Source organism: Apium graveolens, chromosome 8 (genome assembly GCF_009905375.1).
Source record: "Apium graveolens cultivar Ventura chromosome 8, ASM990537v1, whole genome shotgun sequence".
NCBI classification, from domain to species: domain Eukaryota; kingdom Viridiplantae; phylum Streptophyta; class Magnoliopsida; order Apiales; family Apiaceae; genus Apium; species Apium graveolens.
Genome location: NC_133654.1, coordinates 35,209,502 through 35,231,579, shown reverse-complemented (window position 1 = coordinate 35,231,579; position 22,078 = coordinate 35,209,502). Strand labels below are relative to the sequence as shown.

Sequence of the window (22,078 nt, the reverse complement as noted above, 5' to 3'; positions counted from 1 at the left end):
CAAGATTGCCAAAGATGAACTGACTGAATCCTTAAAGAAAGAGGAGATTTTAAGAAAGTAACTTGAACGAGAACATGAGAAAATTAAGGCTTGGAAATCATCTAGAGATGTCCATACTCCAATTACAAAAGTTTAAGGTATAGAGTCTTTCTGTGAGGCAGCCTGGAAAAAGAGTAAAGAGAAACTGAATCCTAGTTTGGAAGAAGGACTTTCAACGGATGCAGATTCAATGGATAATGAAGATTATCCGTTGAATGATAAAGAGGATTATCTGTCAAAAGAAAAAGAACCACATCCGTCCACTGAAAGAAAACCTATTAGAAAAGCTTAACTATCCAAACTTAATGAAGAATATTGATCAGTTTCCAAGAACTTTGTTACAGGAGAAACAAGTCAAGTCAAGAGAAACAAGAGAGTTAATGTAGGACGTCTGTCAATCAAGCAATTAAATTACAGATTGGAGAAGATTGAGGTTAAAGCAGAATCTAAAAGGAAAAACAATAGGAATGGGAAAGTAGGAATTAACAAATATAACAACTACACACCTGATAAATATGCACCTAGAAAAATCTGTGTGCAGTGTGGTAGTGTTAATCATTTGTCTGTTAATTGCAAACTTGCTATGCATGCACCCATGTCTGCACCTCCATCATTTCCCAACATGCCCATATTTCCTGTGAATGCTATGCATGCACATAATTTGAATGCACAATTTGCTAATATGCCATTTGCACAAAATACTTACTATATTGCATTTAGTATGCCTCAAATGCCATTTAGCATGCCTTACTGGAATAACATGTTTGCACAGAATATATTTTTCCATGTTAACCAGCCTGTGCATGATAATTATGTTATGATGAATGGTTTTCAAAGCTCTACTCAAATTACCAAGGTTGAAACTCAATCACCTTAAGTCAAATGAGGAAAAGCCTAAGAAACCTAAAAAAAGGCTAACAAAGCAGGACCCAAGGAAAATTGGGTACCAAAATCAACTTGATTTGATTTTTCTATGTGCAGGGAAACAGAAAGAATCTTTGGTATATGGATAGTGGGTGCTCAAGTCACATGACTGGAGATTCTACCTTGCTCACTGAGTTCAAGGAGAGAGTTGGCCCTAATATCACTTTTGAAGATGACAACAAGGGTTATACTGTGGGATATGGCTTGATTTTGAAAGATAATGTCATCATTGATGAAGTTTACCTAGTGGATAGACTCAAGCATAATTTGTTGAGTATCAGCCAACTTTATGATAAGGGCAACTCAGTAAAATTCAACTCAGACGCCTGTGTTGTGACTAACAAGAAAAGTAACAAAGTGTTTCTCACTAAAGTGAGAAAAGGAAATGTGTATCAAGATGACTTCAACTCATCAAATGCAGAATCTGTCACTTGTCTTTTCAGCAAAGCAAGTCAAGATGAAAGTTGGCTAGGGCACAAGAAGCTAGTTGTCCCATATTAACTTCAAGACTATGAATGAACTAGTAAAGAAAGATTTGGTAAGAGGCATTCCTCAAGTGGAATTCTCAAAGGATGGATTGTGTGATTCCTACCAGAAAGGAGAGAAAATTAAGGCATCATTCAAAAAGAAGTTTGAATCAATGATTGAAGAACCCTTACAATTACTGTACATGGATTTATTTGGAGCAGTCAATGTGTTGTCCATCTCAAAGAAAAGATATTGCCTAGTAATTGTGGATGATTTCTCAAAGTTCTCTTGGACACATTTTCTCAAATCTAAAGAGGAAGCTAGTGAAATTATCATCAATCATATAAGGCAAGTCAACAATCATCCTGATCTAAAAGTTAAAAGAATCAGGAATGACAATGGAACTGGGTACAAGAATTCTGTGATGAGATTGTTTTGTGAAGAAAATGGGATCATGCATGAGTTTTCAGCAGCAAGAACTCCACAACAAAATGGAGTGGTGGAAAGAAAGAATAGATCTCTTATTAAAGCTACAAGGACAATGCTTGAAGAATCAAAGTTACCTACATATTTTTGGGTAGAAGCTGTAATTTCTGCATGCTACACTCAAAATATTCTCTTGGTCAATCAAGAAAAATGCATGATTCCCTATAAATTATTCGAGAATAGGAAGCCAACATTAAACTTTCTTCTTGTCTTTGGCTGCTGTTCGCACAAAACCACGCAAGCGTACACGATCACATGTAGTATAAGATTAAGTTAAGTTCGTTCCCACATAGACTGGTTTAAACAAAATATGCACTTATGCAACAATGTATGATTATTATTCACTGCTAAGACAAGTATCATTTTAGAGTTGATTAACTAATTAAACTGATTATACTAGCATACATTAACTAAGAGAATAAATCGGATTTACTTATATGAGATAAAACATGGGATTCTAACTTCATTAAATACTTCATTCAGAGTTTATGCCTTTAATCTTAGCATGTGATGCTGATGACAACTAATCAGATGACACGAAATTAGTATACACTATCTTTCGATCTACATATACCTTACTACTAAACATCCACAAATAAGATAGAAGTTGAGCAGACACCAATTATGCTTAGAGCCTATATGTCTATAAGATTTGAAAAAATAACGACATAATGAGCAAGTTATCTATTGAGATTACACAGGGCAGTGTAAGATGGTTAAAATTACACTACGAATCACGCATGACAACATACATAAACCTATGTTAGCATGGCAAGTTTTAAACCTCTATATCCACTTTCACTTCAATAAAGATTAACAAACGACTTAGATGTTAGCTACGCATCTAAGAAGGATAAGTAAACCATACTAGGAAATCATAAATCACCACTCACTAACGATTTAGAAAAATCAACTGTCGAAATCCATAAATAAATCCGCTAGAACCCCATTACAATGATTTGTTCATGATCGAATATATCGTCACCATGGGTTTCAATGAAAATATGATAATAAATAAGTTCAGCATACTACGAGATAATATAAAAGTACTAGGGTTTATAACAAATCAAAAACAAGCATCCAAAAGTATCTCCTAAATCGAAGAATACAAAAGTGAAAACTAAATCTTCTTCTCTTTAGTCGTCTTATGTGCTTTACGTCTTCTCTATGCTCTCCCTGGCTTCCTTGTTCTTCTAAATGTCTTCTTTTATTTATATATATAGCCCTGGATGACCTGGACTCTCGCAATAACCAAATTATAATCAAATCGGGATTCTGCAGAATCTGGCTGGCGCGGGCGCGCTCTGTGTCTGACAAATGGGGCACGGGCGCGCTCCTTTGGGCGTGAACGCGCCTGCTTTCTGTTCAATTTCTGTAGCTTTCTTCTTTTTGCGCTCCGTCCTTCGTACAAACTTCCACGACTCCTTCCCTGATCTCTTATCAACATATAATCATTTAAAAGCTCATTTCCACCTATGACTAGTGCCCTGCAACGACTCAACACATCAAAAACACCAAATACTTGAGTCCAAAACACCAACTTAAGCCGATATGAAGCGTTCCAAGTAGATATAAAATCTACTTATCACACCTCCAAACTTAAATCGATGCTTGTCCTCAAACATAAACAAACTCGACACTAATAATAAAACTACTGCATGAATGCAACTACGTGACAATGTAACTAAATAACAATGCAACGATCCCCTCGGAATAACAATAACCAAATTAATAAGCAATGTCTCTGAGAATGCAATGACTTTAAACAGAGTTCAACCAAATCCCATAAACCAACATATAAACCAGGAACGTGCGTGTGTGAGATGCTTATCAGATATACTCTCAACACTAGATCAATAACCATATCCTATCATTTGCCAAAACAATCACAAATTTATAAATAGAATAGATGTTAAACACATAATGACTCACAACACCTCAATTTTACTGGAGTTATACAAGGATCATGATATAATACTGAAACACATCAAACACAAATGCTTATTTGACCGTGCAATGTATGAGGTCCCAAAAGACTTATACAATTATACCCATATAGCGAGCGTTAGGTTAATGGATCCTAGACTATACAAGCCTTAGGTCATTAGGCACAAAGTCCCTTAGAACTTAATTGCTCGAGTATTAGAGAGCTCAACCTTGTTCAATTCTGTATATACTAACACAATTTTTTTTCTTTTCTTTTCTTTTTTCTTTTCTTTTTCTTTTTTTTTTCTTTTTTTTGGAATGAGTGCGTTTCGCTCATTCTCATCCAATCCTAGACTACTCATAAAAATATGAGCCGGTTACTAGCCATTTGACGCCTAATTTTATTCAAAACTAGAAATGATATCCATGTTTTCCCTAGTTTAAAAATTCAATGTTCCTACGTCATTACGAGAATAGAAAAAATTCTAAATATAACCAAGTGATTAAATTCCAACAAATAAACAAGTATGATCATGATATAGTTCAAAAGCAACATATAAGACTTGTGAAAAAACTTTGTTTCTGGGCATGCAAATCAATTCATTAGGACTTAATCATCCCTCTATTCGACATCACTACACTCAAATCAATAATAACCTACCAATCAGAAACAGCTCAACCTACGGGATCATGTTATATGCATGCAAATGCAACTACATGGAATCACATAATAACATGAACAAATATGCAAATAAATATGACCTATATGAACAATCATGCAAAAATAATGAATGATCTACAAATAAACATGAAATATGAATCTATATGAACACGACACAATACTAATCGTTCCATTATCACCCTCAAACTTAAAATATTCAATGTCCTCATTGAAGGTAATAATAAGGATACAAGGCATAACTAGTCGTCGGTGGGATCACCCTCATCGGGTGGAGAATCAGGTGGCGGGTAAATAGTGCTCGCTCCAAATATTGGCCAATCGACCTCGACACTAGTGGCTCTAAAAGCAGTACTCAAACTCTGTGTCAAATCCTGAGCAAAATGGCTGTGAATGTCGTGCATGGCATCCATATGCCTAGTCAATCTCCTATACTGAGCATCTCCAAGTCCAGTCCTATCTCCTGTCTGTTGTGCACGAGAAGATCTAGCGGCTGCACGAGAGGATCTAACAGCTTCCTGCCGTGCCTGAGAAGAACCCCTTGCATACGTCTGGTCAGCTGGATGGCCACCCGGTAGATGATCATATGTATAAACCAATGCCTTCTCATGGGCTTTACTGCCATACCACTCATGCATCACCGAAATCATCGAGCTATCAATGGGAGCACTCGGCATCTGCAGCTGCTCATGCTCGGGCCACCTAACACCAACCAAAGTACATAACTTTGTAATAATGTAGGCATGAGGAATCACCCCTGTGGTTCCCCCTCACAGAAAATGCAGCATACTATGATGAATCACATGCCCGAGATCAACATATTCTTCATTCAAAATCCCCCACAACAGAATAGCCCGATCCACAGTAACCTCGTGTGAATGTGAAGATGGCATGATATTAGCACACACAAAAAGGCTCCAAGCCCTAGCATACATGTTTATAAAAGAAGCAGGAAAAGTAAATGGCTCAATGGTGCTTGCTTTGTACTTCCACTCCGTGCCTAGAACACACAACTCTTCCAAAATGTAATCCAAGTCCAAATCCTCCCTAGTCTTCTGTACCCAATCATCAGCAATCCTAGGCCTCGCGGGTTGATTTATAACTCGACGACTAGCTGTCGAATGATAATCAACAGTCAACCCACGAACAACAGAATACCCATTCATGTCCTCCTTAGCATTTGCGTAAAATTCCCGTACAATGCTCATCGGAACCACATCAGGTGTCTCACAGAAAGTCTGTCAACCCTTCTCAACAATCATCTCCAACAACTTCCCATCCTGAGCCGTGGGTAAAAATCCACTCACCTTAGAAATCGGCTTAGACATCAACCTAGTGAACTCCGCCTGAGCCTCCGGTGAAGTAAATGTGTTCTCCGTGCCACCCACACTAGAATCCTCGGTAGACGGGGGATGGGTTATAATATTCGGGACATAGCGTGTAATTATTTTTATTGATAAATAATTATTATGTGATTATATTGTGATTTTTGGTTAATTATCTGGTGATTGGTGTTGTTATGTGGATGTTTATAAATGGTAAAGTATAAGTATGTTAATTTTATTATGTCCAGAATAAAATATAGATAATTAAGGTATTTTTATGGTACTTTTTGGGAGTATTATATGATTTTATATTGATTTATGAATTTATTAATTATTTTCTTAATAATTACAAAATCATTTTCTAAGGCCGGGAATCGTCCAACCTCACCCGTTTTTACGTTTTTACAACCCGAAACTCTTCCGAAAACTCCTTCCTAACCTAATCTGGTAATTCTGGACATTTTCCGTGTTTTGACTTTTTCGATCCGGATTACGGTTTGACCCGTGCGCGGCCCGGCGCAATATTTTCGATACGCTAACCCTTTTTGATAACATTACGTTCATACAAATCTTTTTATAAAAGCCCGGTTTTGATAATTATCCAAAACAGGATAATGCTTATCCAAAACAGGATAGTGCTTATCCAAAACTTATCCGATCAGATTGTTTTATAGTTACTTAGCGGCTAAGAAACGTATTTATCGATCCAACACGATCTAGAACGTACTAATATTCCGTAAATATAAATAGCCCTTTTCTTATTTCATTTTATTCGTAAAATCATATTCAGACAGTACAAACCAGAGAAAACCAGAGAAAACCCTAATAAAATATCGCGTCCTTGAAATCAATCGCACAAACGAAGGCGTTATCGAACTCCGATCCGGGCGTGCAATATATCAAAACGAAGCTCTCGAAAACCTCTTTCTGAATCCACATATATTTTGGTGCAGAAATCAAGGTATTTTTCTTATTTAATTGTTTTATTTCGAATTTATTAAAGATTAAATTATGAAAATTTGGTCTTGATGTTCTTGATATGGTTTGATGCTTCCATCGTGTAGATAATATTTTTCTAGTCAATTTGGTATATTATATGTCAAAAATAGAGTTCAATAACATAGAGAAAATGATGTTTGATTCTCGGATTTTGAAAATAGGGTTCTCGGTATGAATGTTCTTAATTGAAAATTAGGCGTTTCTTTGTTAGTGGTTATTAGACGATTTGAATGATTAGGTTATGTTACTGGTAAAATTTGGGATCGATTCATGTATATGTGTACAACGAACGATTCCTGGATACCCCGTAATTGAGGTCGCCGGATTTTATTCGAGTTCGCCGGCTTTTTATTTGATTTTTTCCGGAATTTGTTCTGAGATGAACATTGGTGTTTGATTATTGGTTATTTGTGTTGCTGGAATGGATTAGAACAGATTGGCAACAAAAACCTGTTCGATCCGTGTTGTTATAGTCGAGATTGGGCTTCACCGGAGGTTATTCCGATCGCCGGGAACTGGGTTCTTTACGAACCCGTTTATGTTCTTGGTGACCCGGATTTTGACCCGATTTTGATCCAATTGATTTTAGAATCAATTCTGAAATTACATTTTTACAGTTTAGTACCCAGAGTTTTAGAAGTTTGCAAAAATTGGATTTCTGTTTTGTTTATTTTTCTAAAATGTATTTTCTTTTTATAAAATTTTCAGAAATTGATTATTATTTATTTAAAAATTCAAAAATTCATTATTTAATCGCTGAAAAAATATTCTTTTTAAAAATAATCTTAATTATTTAATTAATTAATTTTAATTGATAATTAATTACTTAATTAGTCAATTAATTTAAATATTAATTGATTAATTAAGTTAATTAGTTATTAATTAATTTTAATTAATTTTATAATTAGATTTAATTATTTACCTTTGATTTAAAAATTCTAAAAAATAGTTTCGAGCTTTAAAATATTGTTTTAAATTATTTTCAAGGCTCGATAATTATAATAAAATTATTTTAAATTAAGATTCGGGTGTTCGAACCTTATTATTTAATTTATAAATTGATTCAGAGTCCCGTTTTAATTCCGAAAAATGTTCAAAAATTCGTATTAAATACCTGGAAAATCATTTTGACCCCGGATCTTCTTTGAAAAATTATTTTGATCGAATATCTTGCATACTATATGCTACATGCTATCTAATTGATGTGTTATATGCCTATGTGGTTATTGTTTGACGGTTTTTGCTGTAACTTTCAATCCTTAAATCGGATTTGGGTAAAACGAAGGGTAGATAAAAGCTTATGACGTCTATGTGACGATTAGAATGATATGAGATTGAGTATTTATAGATTCTTGTGATGCCAAGAAGAGTAGGCAAGGCATAAAAAAAGATAGTCAGTGATCCGTAAATAGAAGTGAGGCGTAGAAAGAGAAGGCAAGTGAGTAACGAATAGAAGCAAGGCATAGTAAAAGAAGGAAAGTGATTGAAAAGTAAAACTGTCAGAAGAGTACAAGTAAAGTTGGAAATCATCGGTGATAAGGAAAGTCCTTCTGAACCTTTCTTCGAGATATATTGTAAATATTTATGAACTTTCTCATAATATGTTGCTAGTATTCAAAATAAATCTTATTTTACAGTGCAAGCGCTTTAAACTATTCAACCTTAAACCCTGATCATATTATTGAACTTGAGCTGTAGGCTTTATTTCTTGTAAACCATCAACGCTTGATTTACCCGATATTAAACCATATCGATACAGTACTACTCTGTAAATACATACACACCATAAACCAAATATTGAAATAGAATTTCTTGAGCATAGATAAACTTATATACCCCATAATACCCTATGACATCAAAGATCTATTCCCTGTGTTACCATTGAACCATTGTTCATCAGATGCCTTATTCTTCAACCGGCTTGAAGCCATTCTTCATATATACCTCGATACACCCTGGTAATACCTGTGAAATATTTTATGCTCTGAGATAAATAATTTATCAATGTTAATCATGATTCTGTTTTTATTGAATTGTAATGGTTATCATATTAATTTTTTTAGAATTGGATGGTTTTATTAATGTGGACCAGATTCGTGGCCAGACCAGATTCTTGGTCATATTAGGCCAATGCGTGCCTTGGATGCAGTATATAGAGCAAAGCTGGGAGCCTTGCTTGGGTTAGTGCGTGACTGATCAGCAGCCTAACCTTGGTTTTTATAATGAAAAGAGAATATCCAATTCTATTCATTGATTATCCAGAAACTTGATTCTTCTGAATCATTTCGACTGATTATTGATGAAACTCAGTTATTGCTATTATGACTTGCTGAGCTAGTTAGCTCACTGTTGCAAATCTGTTATGTTATTTTACAATTGAAAAGGAAATTGTTGGTAACGAGGATTCCCAGTCCAGCGTGCGAGCTATGATTCCAGGATAAGATGGACCGAATTAGCGGGAGCTTTATAATGTAGATGAGTTCTGTAAGATTGTAAGAATGATATCATTATCAGTTGTAAGCAGAACTAGTTGGGATTTGGTACGATGTAATAAAAGTTAAGGTTGTGGCTTGTTTTCATACTTTAACCTGTTGCGATCCATGGTTATGGTAAGTAGGGTCTTTACATATATTACTTTCATAAGAAGGTATATGTATTATGTGTATATGTGTATTGTGAACCCCAAACTTCTGACCCGAGTTTGGAGGGCGTCACAGGTTTGGTATCAGAGTTATAGGTTATAAGTCATTGAAACAAGCCTAGATTGTCGGGAATAGGTAGAGGGTAAGATTAGAATTAGGAAATAGAAAAATAGAACGTCGAGTGGTTGAGTGCTACCAAATAGTAGGTTTTAGTGCGGTCCGTGATGAGATTCGAGATCCTTATCTAGCGACCCGATTTACAGATGGCGGCGATGGAAGATTCTTTTTTCCCTTGATCGTTTGATCATTCGGAGTCTTCAATCGGAAGACTATCATCTGATTCACCCCTTGCTCTTCCACCGGTGTTAGCCATATCCCCTCCTGTTGCGATGGTTGCATCTTTTCAAGCTAGTATCGTATCCCTTGATGCGAGACTACCTATTCGAGAATTCCCCAAATGCTGATTCTGGTTCTACCGGATATTCAGCTGTGAGCGCATCTCTTCTGTCTACCCTATGCCTTGTTCTATACCATCAGTTTAAAACCCATCTTATGAAGTAACAACACCTAGGAGGATGGATTTGAGAGCTACAGCATATGGTGAATACACAAGATATTAAGAGGGGTAATAAGAGACCTAGAGAGAGAATTTTAGTTATCCCGAAGGATAGCTGCTAGCAGGTAATATGGAGCTATTAATGAGTATGCTACCCATAATTATCTTGTGGAGTAAGCTAGAGGGATTTTTAAAGAAATTTGAGAGGATTGGAGATCGAGAGTTTTCTTGGAATTTGATGACGATGTTATGACCAAACATGATACGTATAGAAGTAATGTGATATAAATCGACCTTGTGTTATAAAATAGATCTGATGATCACTGGATAAATTTTTTATACTTAGTAATCGTAAGAGATGATGATGGGAATGTTACTAGTATGGAAGATTAGAAGTGAAGCAACCAATAAGATAATATGCAACGGTAATTGGAGTTTTTGTTGACCAATGAAGGCAAAATAGACCCAATAAGGGGTAGAAGATATATGGAAATGAATGAGCTCTTATCTGAGTGTTTCCCTAATTTGATACCTTGTAGTTGTTGATAAGGATGACAACCAACTCATAGAGTAATGACGACCAAGTGTATGATTTTCAAAATTTTAAACAGTTTTCAAAAGAGATTTTTCTTCATAAAATTTTCTAAAAGTCCTTTAAACAAAACAAGTTTTAAAAACTTGGTTATCAAACTACTACTTGAGTGTTTTTTGTTATAAGATTCAAATTATCCAGAAGAATGCTTGTTCTAGAAGCTAGTGTGGTTCATTTAGAAGGTCAAGTGGACCAGCTATTATGGAGAAGATTTGATTGTTCCTAGCAGAAGAGTGCAAATATTGTTCGATAAGTTTAACAACTGGACCAATGTACGGAGAAGCTGTTTATTCAAGTTCTGAGATGATTAGAGTTTAAAGAATACGTTGATTCATGAGAAGCCGAGTATGAGCAAAGAAGATTGAGAAAATCTATAGACTTTTCTAAAGGAAGAATGTTATTAACAAAAGAGTTGATATGTTGAATGGTCAGTAGCATAAGAAATATTGGAAGATATGATTGTAAATCTCGTAAGAGTGTAAATAGGGTCGAATTAAAAAAATATTGAACATGGAAGTGCGACGCTAAAGATACAAGACCTAATATATGGGAATTTATTCTAATGATCGATTGAAGAAGGCATTTCAGAGAACTTTTAAAAGTCAATATATGACTCGGAATGGGATATATTAATCGAACAAGCTTTGAAGCTATAAACAGATGAAATGTTGATGGCGACCAATGTTATCATTCTTTTCTATAATACCATACATTCTTATGAATCATGAACAAAGTATGAACTTAATTCACAATTAGCTCTATGAGGTGATAAGGAAATTGTTGTATTCCTTTTAAAAATCATTTTTCCTTCAAGACTTATTTTTTGATTGAGACAAACAATGTTATGGTATGACTCTTTATCAGAATAACGAAGAGTCTGGTGGGACGCCACCTAATCATGTGTTGTATGCCATATAGTATGAAAGACTGGCCATCTTGAGTACAAATATGGCTATCTCACTCATATCTAAATCACCATTCATTCTTTCTACTTCAATTTTGATTTCTTGATTTATGAATCCTTCCGATTGTTTCTTTGTACTGTTATCCCTTACAAAAAGTTTCCAATCAGAATTATATACACAAATTCCTTCTTGTGTAAGGTCTATTCCTTGAATGTTTTAAAAGGAAGTAAAATGAACCCGTGTAACCGATGAGTTATATGATAAGTATGGATAATTGCAGGCCGATAAATATGGACATTTACGTATAGAGAAGAACCATTTTGCCGATAACAAGATTATTGCGAGAACATCAAATCAGAGGCAAAAATCTGTATACATGATACGTTGCAAGTATGAGATTTTGGCGTGAATTGGAATAGTTAGCGAACCGTATGAGGTAAATTAATTAGAGGAATAAGAAAGTAAAGCTGTGTATATCGGATAAGGCAAATGATTGATTGGACAGCAGAAGCGAATGAAGAAATTCTTAATAATAATCAGATAATCGATTAATATATTGTGAAGATGACGCATACCTCAATCATGTGAGAGATACTAGTCGTGAAGGTTCAAGATCGAAGAAATGCTAGTTACGAATAAACTTCAAAGGTTTTCTTAAGGAATGGTTGGGTTTTCCCACTTAAGTAAATGAGTTATGATAAATTTGATACTCGTAACTGAGCCAGTGAAAGAAGTTCAGTATGAAAAGACATAAGGGGGAGATGAAGATATGGTGATTCAACTGCAAGGATTTTTAAGAAGTGATGCTTTTAAACCAAAGGAATTCTTTCACAAGATTATGAGAGGGTTGGTTGAGACTATGTGTTGGTTATCAGAAGTTGAACGGGTTAACTAATAAGAACAAGTGTATATTATCAAGGATAGACGAATTGTTAATGAGAGAGCTTGAATTGAAACATGAATTGGAAGAATTTTAGAATAATTTATAATAGTACTCAGTAGTGATATTCGGTTATAATCAAAGGATATGAGAAAGGGTATGATATAATAAGAATTGTTCGCTATAATCTTAAGTTGAACTAAAATATGGGTTGTACTGGTTACTATTATATGTGATGATGAAATGGTGAGTTTAAAAGATTGAAGTTGATTGGTCTATTGTGAGTTGATTGTTGGTATCAGCTTGAGTCCGACTGGTAGTCAATAATATAAAGGAGATGCTGCCCAAATTTTCATAAAATACCCTACTCTTAAAGATAGAGAATATACTTCCATGTGTTATTGATATTCATGTCAATACTCCAAATGATTGTGAACTCGGTTCTTGAAAGAGGTTGTTACAGCCAATCCGACTATATATAATTGGTCTTTGATTTCATTTAGCTAGTCATCACTTGGTGCAATTGATCAATTAAGTAAATTAATTGGTTAATTTTACCAATTAATGGTCAGTTAGATGGAAACCGATTCCAATTAGATTAAGTCAAAGTTGATGTAACTTTCAAATCAGAAATAAAAGCAATAAGGAACTTCGAGAAGGTAAGGACACCAGTAGAATTCAGAAATTGCTGCAAGTGTGTGAGGTTTTACTTGAATGAATATGCCCTTTATAATGACCAAGATAAATAAAAACTTATTTATATGGACAAACGAGAAGAATGTTTTGAAGAACTAAAGATTTAAGATAGATCAAAGAGAAGGAAGGAAGAAAAGGAAGAAAGAAGGTGGAATAAAGAAGAGATTAATAACCATACCAATATGGATTTTATTAGACAATCAAAGAGATTTTATCATCTGCAATAAAGTTTTATTGAATGACGTCTTGTTTACAAATTGTTTTGATAATCATACAATAAATGATTTATCAAGTATTTCTGTTTTGGATAAAATGTGAGATACATTTTTAGTTCAGTTTATGATTGATATTGATACTTAGGTTGTTATTAAATATCAAAAGTGGTATTAATATAGATGATTGATATTTACTTCAGTATGGGATGTTGTGAGCATCAAAGTTCATATTGATATCTAATTTGATATGACATCAAAATTAGTATTAATATCAGGAGTTCGGTTGTGAATAAGCTATGAGAATGAAGAACGGAAATAGGAAAGGAAGTGGAATCAAAAGGATGATAAAGAAACTTTATAGGTAAGATATGGGTATAATGAGGGACAAAAGTAAGGTGAAAAATTTAGGAAACATTTGTAAATTGAGATAGGGAATGTGTCCCAGGAATACGATTAAGTACTGAGGGCTAAAAGAAGATATCTAGTGACCAGACATAAAGATGAAATGGGGGAAAACATGTAGATAAATGTTATACCTACCCAAGACTTAAGGCGGGACATCAAAGACTAAATGGATACATTTCGCCAGGAAACGTTGTAGTGAAGTCACTTGAGAACCAAAGTTTGTCCAATAAGTGGGTTAGTTGCTGCTTGAAGAAATGGTGGTACGTCACCAGATCCATAAATTGATTGTAAGTGATCGATATTATTTGATTTGAGATTTGACAAGAGTATTCAGAATACGATGAATTATGTCAAACCAGAATAATATATACCACCCCTAAATGAACGGGCAGTAAGTAAGGAGGAACTAAAAGATAGGAATTTGGCTACGATAACTCAAGGGATTCAAGCTACTCCGAGAATATGATACGTGACATAGGTGTCAAAGAAAACTTTCTGATAGTATGGCACAAAGAAAGAATAAGCATTATATGTGACTAGACATCAAGGAAGAGCACTGCAGTCAGTTCGTATGAGAACTCCCTAAAACTAAAAATGATAATATGGATTAGAATAAGCGGGTGATGCCTCCAGATTAGTATATTTTCTAAGTAGTATGAGAATTTCGCTAGGAAAATCTACTCGATTGTGATTCAAGGAAATTAAGGTATGATGTTACGGCTGTGCGCCAATCGTATCCGGTCGAGATTTTCTTGTTAACTCTTAATTCTAAAGTAATTTCGAGAACGTTAGAAATCGAATACGCCCTGGGTATAATATATCATTCGTAGATGGACAAGAAGATTAATGGGACGATTAAAGAGCCTCAGATGCGATTATGAGCGATTACGAACTAGGTTGATTGAACAGAGAAACATGTGGGAATGAGGTTCAATAACCAGTAACTATTGGAAACGTTCATGAGCACGAATTACTAGAATTAGAAAGAAAGTAGAATTAATAGGCATTATGCTGGTCCTTTTGAAACGGTAAAATAGGCAAGTTAAGTGTAAGTGAGTTGGCTTCACCTCCACACGTATACATGGTTCATAGGGTGTTTATATGTGTATATTTACGAAAAGTAAGTAAGCTCCATTATATATAAAATGGAGACTTGAGTTGAGTTATAGGAGCAACTAATAGAATATGATGTCAGCGAGAGGTTGTTGAGTAATGAGTGATGCTACGAGTAAAAGTTTATGAAAAGTTGTAAGGTTGAGAGATCAACCTGAGAAAAATGGAAGTGAGATACTAGAATATATCATTATCTGATCCTTAGTGTGATTCTGAGGACAGAATCCTTTTAAGGGGGAATGATGTAATATCCGGGACATAGCGTGTAATTATTTTTATTCATAAATAATTATTATGTGATTATATTGTGATTTTTGGTGAATTATCTGATGATTGGTGTTGTTATGTGGATGTTTATATGTGGTAAAGTATAGGTATGTTAATTTTATTATGTCCAGAATAAAATATAGATAATTAAGGTATTTTTCTGGTAATTTTTTGGAGTGATATATAATTTTATATTGATTTACGAATTTATTAATTATTTTCTGAATAATTACAAAATCACTTTCTAAAGCCGGGATCGTCCAACCTCAACCGTTTTTACATTTTTACAACTCTAAACTCTTCCAAAAACTTCTTCCTAGCCTAATCTGGTAATTCCGGACATTTTCCGTGTTTTGACTTTTTCGTTCCGGATTACGGTTTGACCCGTGCGCGGCCCGACACAATATTTTCGATACGCTAACCCTTTTCGATAACATTATCTTCGTACAAATCGTTTTATAAAATCCCGGTTTTGATAATTATCCAAAACAGGATAATGCTTATCCAAAACAGGATAGTGTTTATCCAAAACGTTATCCGATCAAATCATTTTATAGTTACTTAGCGGCTAAGAAACGTATTTATCGATCCAACACGAACCAGAATGTACTAATATTCCGTAAATATAAATAGCCCTTTTCTTATTTAATTTTATTTGTAAAATCATATTCAGACAGTACAAATCAGAGAAAACCCTAATAAAATACCGCGTTCTTGAAAATCAATCGCACAAACGAAGGCGTTATCGAACTCAAATTCGGACGTGCAATATATCAAAACGAAGCTCTCAAAAACCTCTTTCTGAATCCACCATCTATTTTGGTGCAGAAATCAAGGTATTTTTCTTATTTAATTGTTTTATTTTGAATTTATTAAAGATTAAATTATGAAAATTTGTTCATGATGTTCTTGATATGGTTTGACGATTCCATCGTGTAGATAATATTTTTCTGGTCAATTTGGTATATAATATGTTAAAAATAGAGTTCAATAATATAGAGAAAATGATGTTTGATTCTCGGATTTTGAAATTAGGGTTCTTGGTATGAATGTTCTTAATTCAAAATTAGGTGTTTCTTTGTTAGGGGTTATTAGACGATTTGAATGATTGGGTTATCTTCCTGGTTAAATTAGGGATCGATTCATGTATATGTGTACAATGAACGATTCCTGGATACCCCGTAATTGAGCTCGCCGGATTTTATTCGAGTTCCCCGGCTTTTTATTTGATTTTTGTCGGAGTTTGTTCTGAGATGAATCTTGGTGTTTGATTATTGGTTATTTGTGTTGTTTGAAGGGATTAGAACAGATTGGCAACAAAAACCTGTTCGATCTGTGTTGTTATGGTCGGGATTGGGCTTCATCGGAGGTTATTCCGGTCGCCGGGAACTGGGTTCTTCACGAACCCGTTTATGTTCTTGGTGACCAGGATTTTGACCCGGTTTTGATCTAATTGATTTCAAAATTAATTCTGAAATTACGTTTTTACAGTTTAGTCCCCCAGAGTTTCAGAAGTTTGCAAAAATTAGATTTCTGTTTTGTTTATTTTCTAAAATGTATTTTCTTTTTATAAAATTTTAAAAAATTGATTTTTATTTATTTAAAAATTCAAAAATTCATTATTTAAACTCTGAAAAAAATATTTTTTTAAAAAATAAATCTTAATTATTTAATTAATTCATTTTAGTTGATAATTAATTAATTAGTCAATTAATTTAAATATTAATTGATTAATTAATTTAATTAGTTATTAATTAATTTTAATTGTATTTAATAATTTGATTTAATTATTTACCTTTGATTTAAAAATTACGAAAAATAGTTTTGAGCTTTGAAATATTATTTTAAATTATTTTCAAGGCTCGATAATTATTATAAAATTATTTTAAAGTCAGAATCGGGTGTTCGAACCCTATTATTTAATTATAAATTGATTCGGAGTCCCGTTTTAATTCTGAAAAATGTTCAAAAATTCGTATTAAATACCTGGAAAATCATTTTGACCCCGAATCTTCTTTAGCAAATTATTTTGATCGAATATCTTGCATGCTATGTGCTACGTGCTATCTAATTGATGTGTTATATGCCTATGTGGTTATTGTTTGACGGTTTTTACTATTACTTTCAATCCGTAAATCGAATTTGGGTAAAACGAAGGGTAGATAAAAGCTTATGACGTCTATGTGACGATTAGAATGATATGAATTTGAGTATTGATAGATTCTTGTGATGCCTAGCAGAGTAAGCAAGGCATAGAAAAAGAAAGTCAGTGATCCTTAAATAGAAGTGAGGCGTAGAAAGAGAAGGCAAGTGAGTAACGAATAGAAGCAAGGCATAGAAAAAGAAGGAAAGTGATTGAAAAGTAAAACCGTTAGATGAGTACAAGTAAAGTTGGAAATCATCGGTGATAAGGCAAGTCCTTCTGAACCTTCTTTGAGATATATTGTAAATATTTCTAAACTTTCTCATAACATGTTGCTAGTATTCAAAATAAATCTTGTTTTACATTGCAAGCGCTTTAAACTATTCAACCTTTAACCCTGATCATATTATTGAACTTGAGCTGTAAGCTTTATTTCTTTTAAACTATCAACGGTTGATTTCCACGATATTAAACCATACCAATACAGTACTAGTCTGCAAATACATACACACCATAAACCAAATATTGAAACAGAATTTCTTGAGCATATACCCCATCATACCCTATGACATCAAAAGATCTATTCCTTGTGTTACCATTGAACCATTGTTCATCAGATACCTGATTCTTCAACCGGCTTGAAGCCATTCTTCATATATATATACCTCGATACACCCTGGTGATACCTGTGAAATGTTTTATGCTTTGAGATAAATGATTTATAAATGTTAATCAGGTTTCCGTTTTTATTGAATTGCAATGTTTATCATATTGAATTGTTTTAGAATTGGATGGTTTTATAAATATGGACCAGATTCGTGGTCAGACCAGATTCGTGGTCATATTAGGCAATGCGTGCCTTGGATCCAGTATATAGAGCAAAGCTGGGAGCCTTGCTCGAGGTTAGTGCCTGACTGATCAACAGCCTAACCTTGGTTTTTTATATGAAAAGAGAATATCCAATTCTACTCATTGATTATCCAGAAACTTGTTTCTTCTTAATCATTTTGACTGATCATTGTTGAACCTCAGTTTTTGCTATTATGACTTGCTGAGCTATTTAGCTCACTCTTGCAAATCTGTTATGTTATTTTACAGTTGAAAAGGAAATTTTTGGTAACGAGGATTCTCAATCCAGCATGCGAGCTAGGATTCCAGGATAAGATGGACCGAGTTAGCAGGAGCTTTATAATATAGATGAGTTCTGTAAGATTGTAAGAATGATATCATTATCAGTTGTAAGCAGAACTAGTTGGGATTTGGTACGATGTAATAAAAGTTAAGGTTGTGGCTTGTTTTCATACTTTAACCTGTTGTGATCCATGGTTATGGTAAGTAGGGTCTTTACATATATTACTTTCATAAGCAGGTATATGTATTAGTGTATGTTTGTGTTGTGAACCCCAAACTTCTGACCCGAGTTTGGAGGGCGTCACATAGGTGCTACTACTCCCTGTGGTTCGTGCTCTTTTGGGTGCCATAATCACAAGTGATAGCGATTTGGGTGTAAGTATTGTATGTAGGAGAGGCTAGGATTTGTGGGTGTATGAGATGTGTTTGTATGTATGTAGATGTATATATATAGGATAGAGATAGGAGGGGTGGGGAGTTGTTTAGGGTGTAGAAATAGGGTAGAATTCGGGTTTGGGCTTGGGTTAAGCTGATTTGCTATTTTTTTTTCATTTTTTCACTTTTTTTTCTTTTCCAGGGACATCGCACACATGGCACGCCGCACTTCTGGAAAAATTTTCAGTTTTTTTATTTTTTATTTTTCTTTTTTAGCAAAAATACAACAAATGGATGGGTTGCCTCCTACGAAGCGCTTGTTTTACATCTTTAGCTTGACGTGAAACTTTGAAATCAAGTTGTTACAAAAACAGCGCTCACCACCTCACGGTTCGCCGTATCCCCATAATAATGTTTCAACCTCTGACCATTTCTTTGAACGCTTGGTCCGGATGCTCATCAAAAATTTCCATGGCTCCATGTGGAAACAAAGTTTTGACAATGAACGGACCTGACCACCGTGACTTAAGTTTTCCTGGAAAAAGACGGAGATGAGAGTTGAACAATAGAACTTGCTGAACAGGCACAAATGTCTTGTGCACTAACCTCCTATCATTCCATCTCTTGACCTTCTCCTGATATAACTTGTTATTTTCATAATCCTGTAGATGGAATTTGTCGAGTTCATTAAGTTGGAGCATTCTCTTTTCTCGAGCAGCTTCCATGTCAAGATTCAGCTTCTTCAAAGCCCAATATGCTTTATGTTCTAGCTTTGTAGGCAAATGACACGCCTCACCATATACCAACTGGAAAGGAAACATGCCTAGAGGAGTCTTGAATGCTGTTCTGTAGGTCCAAACAACTTTATATAGCTTCAAAGACCAATATTCTTTCCTTGACGGACTCACAACCTTCTCCAAGATTTGCTTGATCTCTCGATTAGAGACTTCAGCTTGCCCATTAGTTTGAGGATGATAAGTTGTGGTCACACGAAGATTCACATGATATCTTTCCATTAATGCAGTAAATTTGCTATTACAGAAATGCGATCCCTCATCACTGATTATGACCCTTGGAGTACCAAAACGTTGAATATCTTCTTATGAAGAAAATTGATCACCACCTTAGCATCGTTGGTTTGCAAAGATTTAACCTCAACCTATTTAGACACATAATTCACTGCCAAAAGAAAATATTGATTATTACATAATGAGACCAATGGCCCCATGAAGTCGATTCCCCAAATATCGAAAATCTCAACTTCAAGAAGCACATTGAGAGGCCTCTCGTCTCTCTTGGACATATTTCTAACTCATTGGCAGTGATCACATCTCAACACGAACTGATGAGCACCTTTAAACAAAGTAGGCCAGAAAAATCCTGCTTGAAGGATACGGGCAGCTGTCCTCTCTCCACCATAATGGCCACCATACACAGTAGAATGATAGTCTCGGAAGATACACTCCGTCTCACTATACGGAATGCACCTCCTATTAATCTGATCTGCCCCTTGTCTAAACAAGAACGGCTCATCCCATCGATACCACTTCATCTGATGTAGAAACTTCTTCCTTTGAGCATAAGAGAGTCATGGGGGAATAACATTACTCACAATATAGTTCACAATATCTGCAATCCATGGTTCTTCTTCTTGCACCCCAAAAAGTTGCTCATCTGGAAAAAATTCGTTGATCAATGTCTTATCCTGTGAATCCTTGCCTTAATCTTCCAAACATGAGAGATGATCCGCTACTTGATTTTCTGTATCTTTCTTGACTTTAATTTCTAGCTCGAATTCCTGTAACAAGAGAATCCATTGAATCAATCGAGATTTTGAATCTTTCTTCGAGGCCAGATATCGAATAGCAGCATGATCAGTGTAAACCGTCACTTTTGTCCCAAGCAAATAAGATCAAAATTTCTCAAAACCGTAGACAATTGCCAAAAGCTCCTTCTCTGTAGTAGTGTAATTCAACTGAACACCATTAAGGGTTTTACTAGCATAGTAAACCACATGAAAAATGTTCTTCTTTCTCCGGCCAAGAATAGCTCCAACTGCAAAGTTGTTAGGGTATATACTGAACTATTCGTTTGAAAGTATATAATAATCTCTTGAGAATTTTGAATGCATGTTTTCACAATGTCTGTGTATTATATATTGTAGATAATCTAGTATCAAATGGGATAGCAGAAGATTATATTATCAGACTCCTTATATAATATAGTAAAGGTTCACAATCTATGTGGTGTTAGACAAACCACTGGAACGATTGAAGTATTATTTAGAAATAGTTTATATTAAATATTGAATAATACTTGTGTATATTTAACGGGATTGAAATAGTAGAATAGTTATTTTATTATGATAATAAAGAAGAACTAAGATTCTACGATATTATTATTGCTTAGGTTCTTAATCCGGATATAGTGATTGACACTTGTATTTAATACACATGCCTTGATTCATACAATAAGTAATTTATTTTAAATTGTGAATTTATGTAGTGGGCAATGACATGATATACATAGTGGGATATTGACTATAAAAAGAAACCGTGTCCAAAGAATAGTTTTGGGTGATGGTGTCCTCTTGAAAGCTCATAAAGATAATTATGCTTTAGTCCTGCAGGCATATTTGTTCTTGCACAATTAAAAGGTTGAGTAGATGATCAAAGATATAAGACATTGATTAAATTGAGTGTTAGAAATTAATTTAATTAATGGACATGCGATATCTTAAACACAGGGAATTTAATAAGCAAATAATATGGGATCTGAATTAAATAATTAATTTACGGAATTTGGAAAGATAGTGCAAATATTAATTTATTAGTGGATTGAATTAATATTTAATGACATTGGGCTAGGCCCAGAATGTCTTTAGGAGGCCCGACCAAATTAGCCATGATTCCTACTGTAGCCTATAAATATTCTAATTCTCCTGAAGCAAAAAAAGGGTGCGTGCATGTGTGTGCGAGAACACATAAAATAATATCTTAGGGTTTGAGAGAGGCAAACATTTTTCTCAAGGAACCAACTAGGGTTTTGGATTTTCGGAGCTACCAGGAGAGGTAAACCTTGGGAGATCGAAGCCCACACTTCGTCCGAGAGGAATCGAGGAATACAGTAGAAGACGTGGATTTGAATCGCTTGCGCCGTAGTGATTACGGTTAACATTCTCTTTGAACTCTCTATATAAAAAATTCATAGCGTAAAATGCAGGTCCGAGATCCTATTGTCCCAACAATTGGTATCAGCGCCTAGTTCTAGGTCCTGCGTGTTATGATATGAAGTCCATTTCATAATTATATA

The 22,078-nt window shown here is 34.5% G+C and overlaps 1 protein-coding gene across 1 annotated transcript; it reads right to left on the bottom strand.

Moving 5' to 3' along the window:
- Positions 1–19,182: 19,182 nt before the first annotated feature.
- On the bottom strand, positions 19,183–19,782 carry LOC141679481 (uncharacterized). Its single transcript, XM_074485975.1, has one exon. It carries the CDS (start codon positions 19,780–19,782, stop codon positions 19,183–19,185), a length of 600 nt encoding a protein of 199 aa, XP_074342076.1.
- Positions 19,783–22,078: the final 2,296 nt, after the last annotated feature.

What these genes read in the sequence shown, in the direction of transcription:
- LOC141679481 (XM_074485975.1), bottom strand. Translation starts at nt 19,782, where the DNA reads ATGGAAAGATATCATGTGAATCTTCGTGTGACCACAACTTATCATCCT.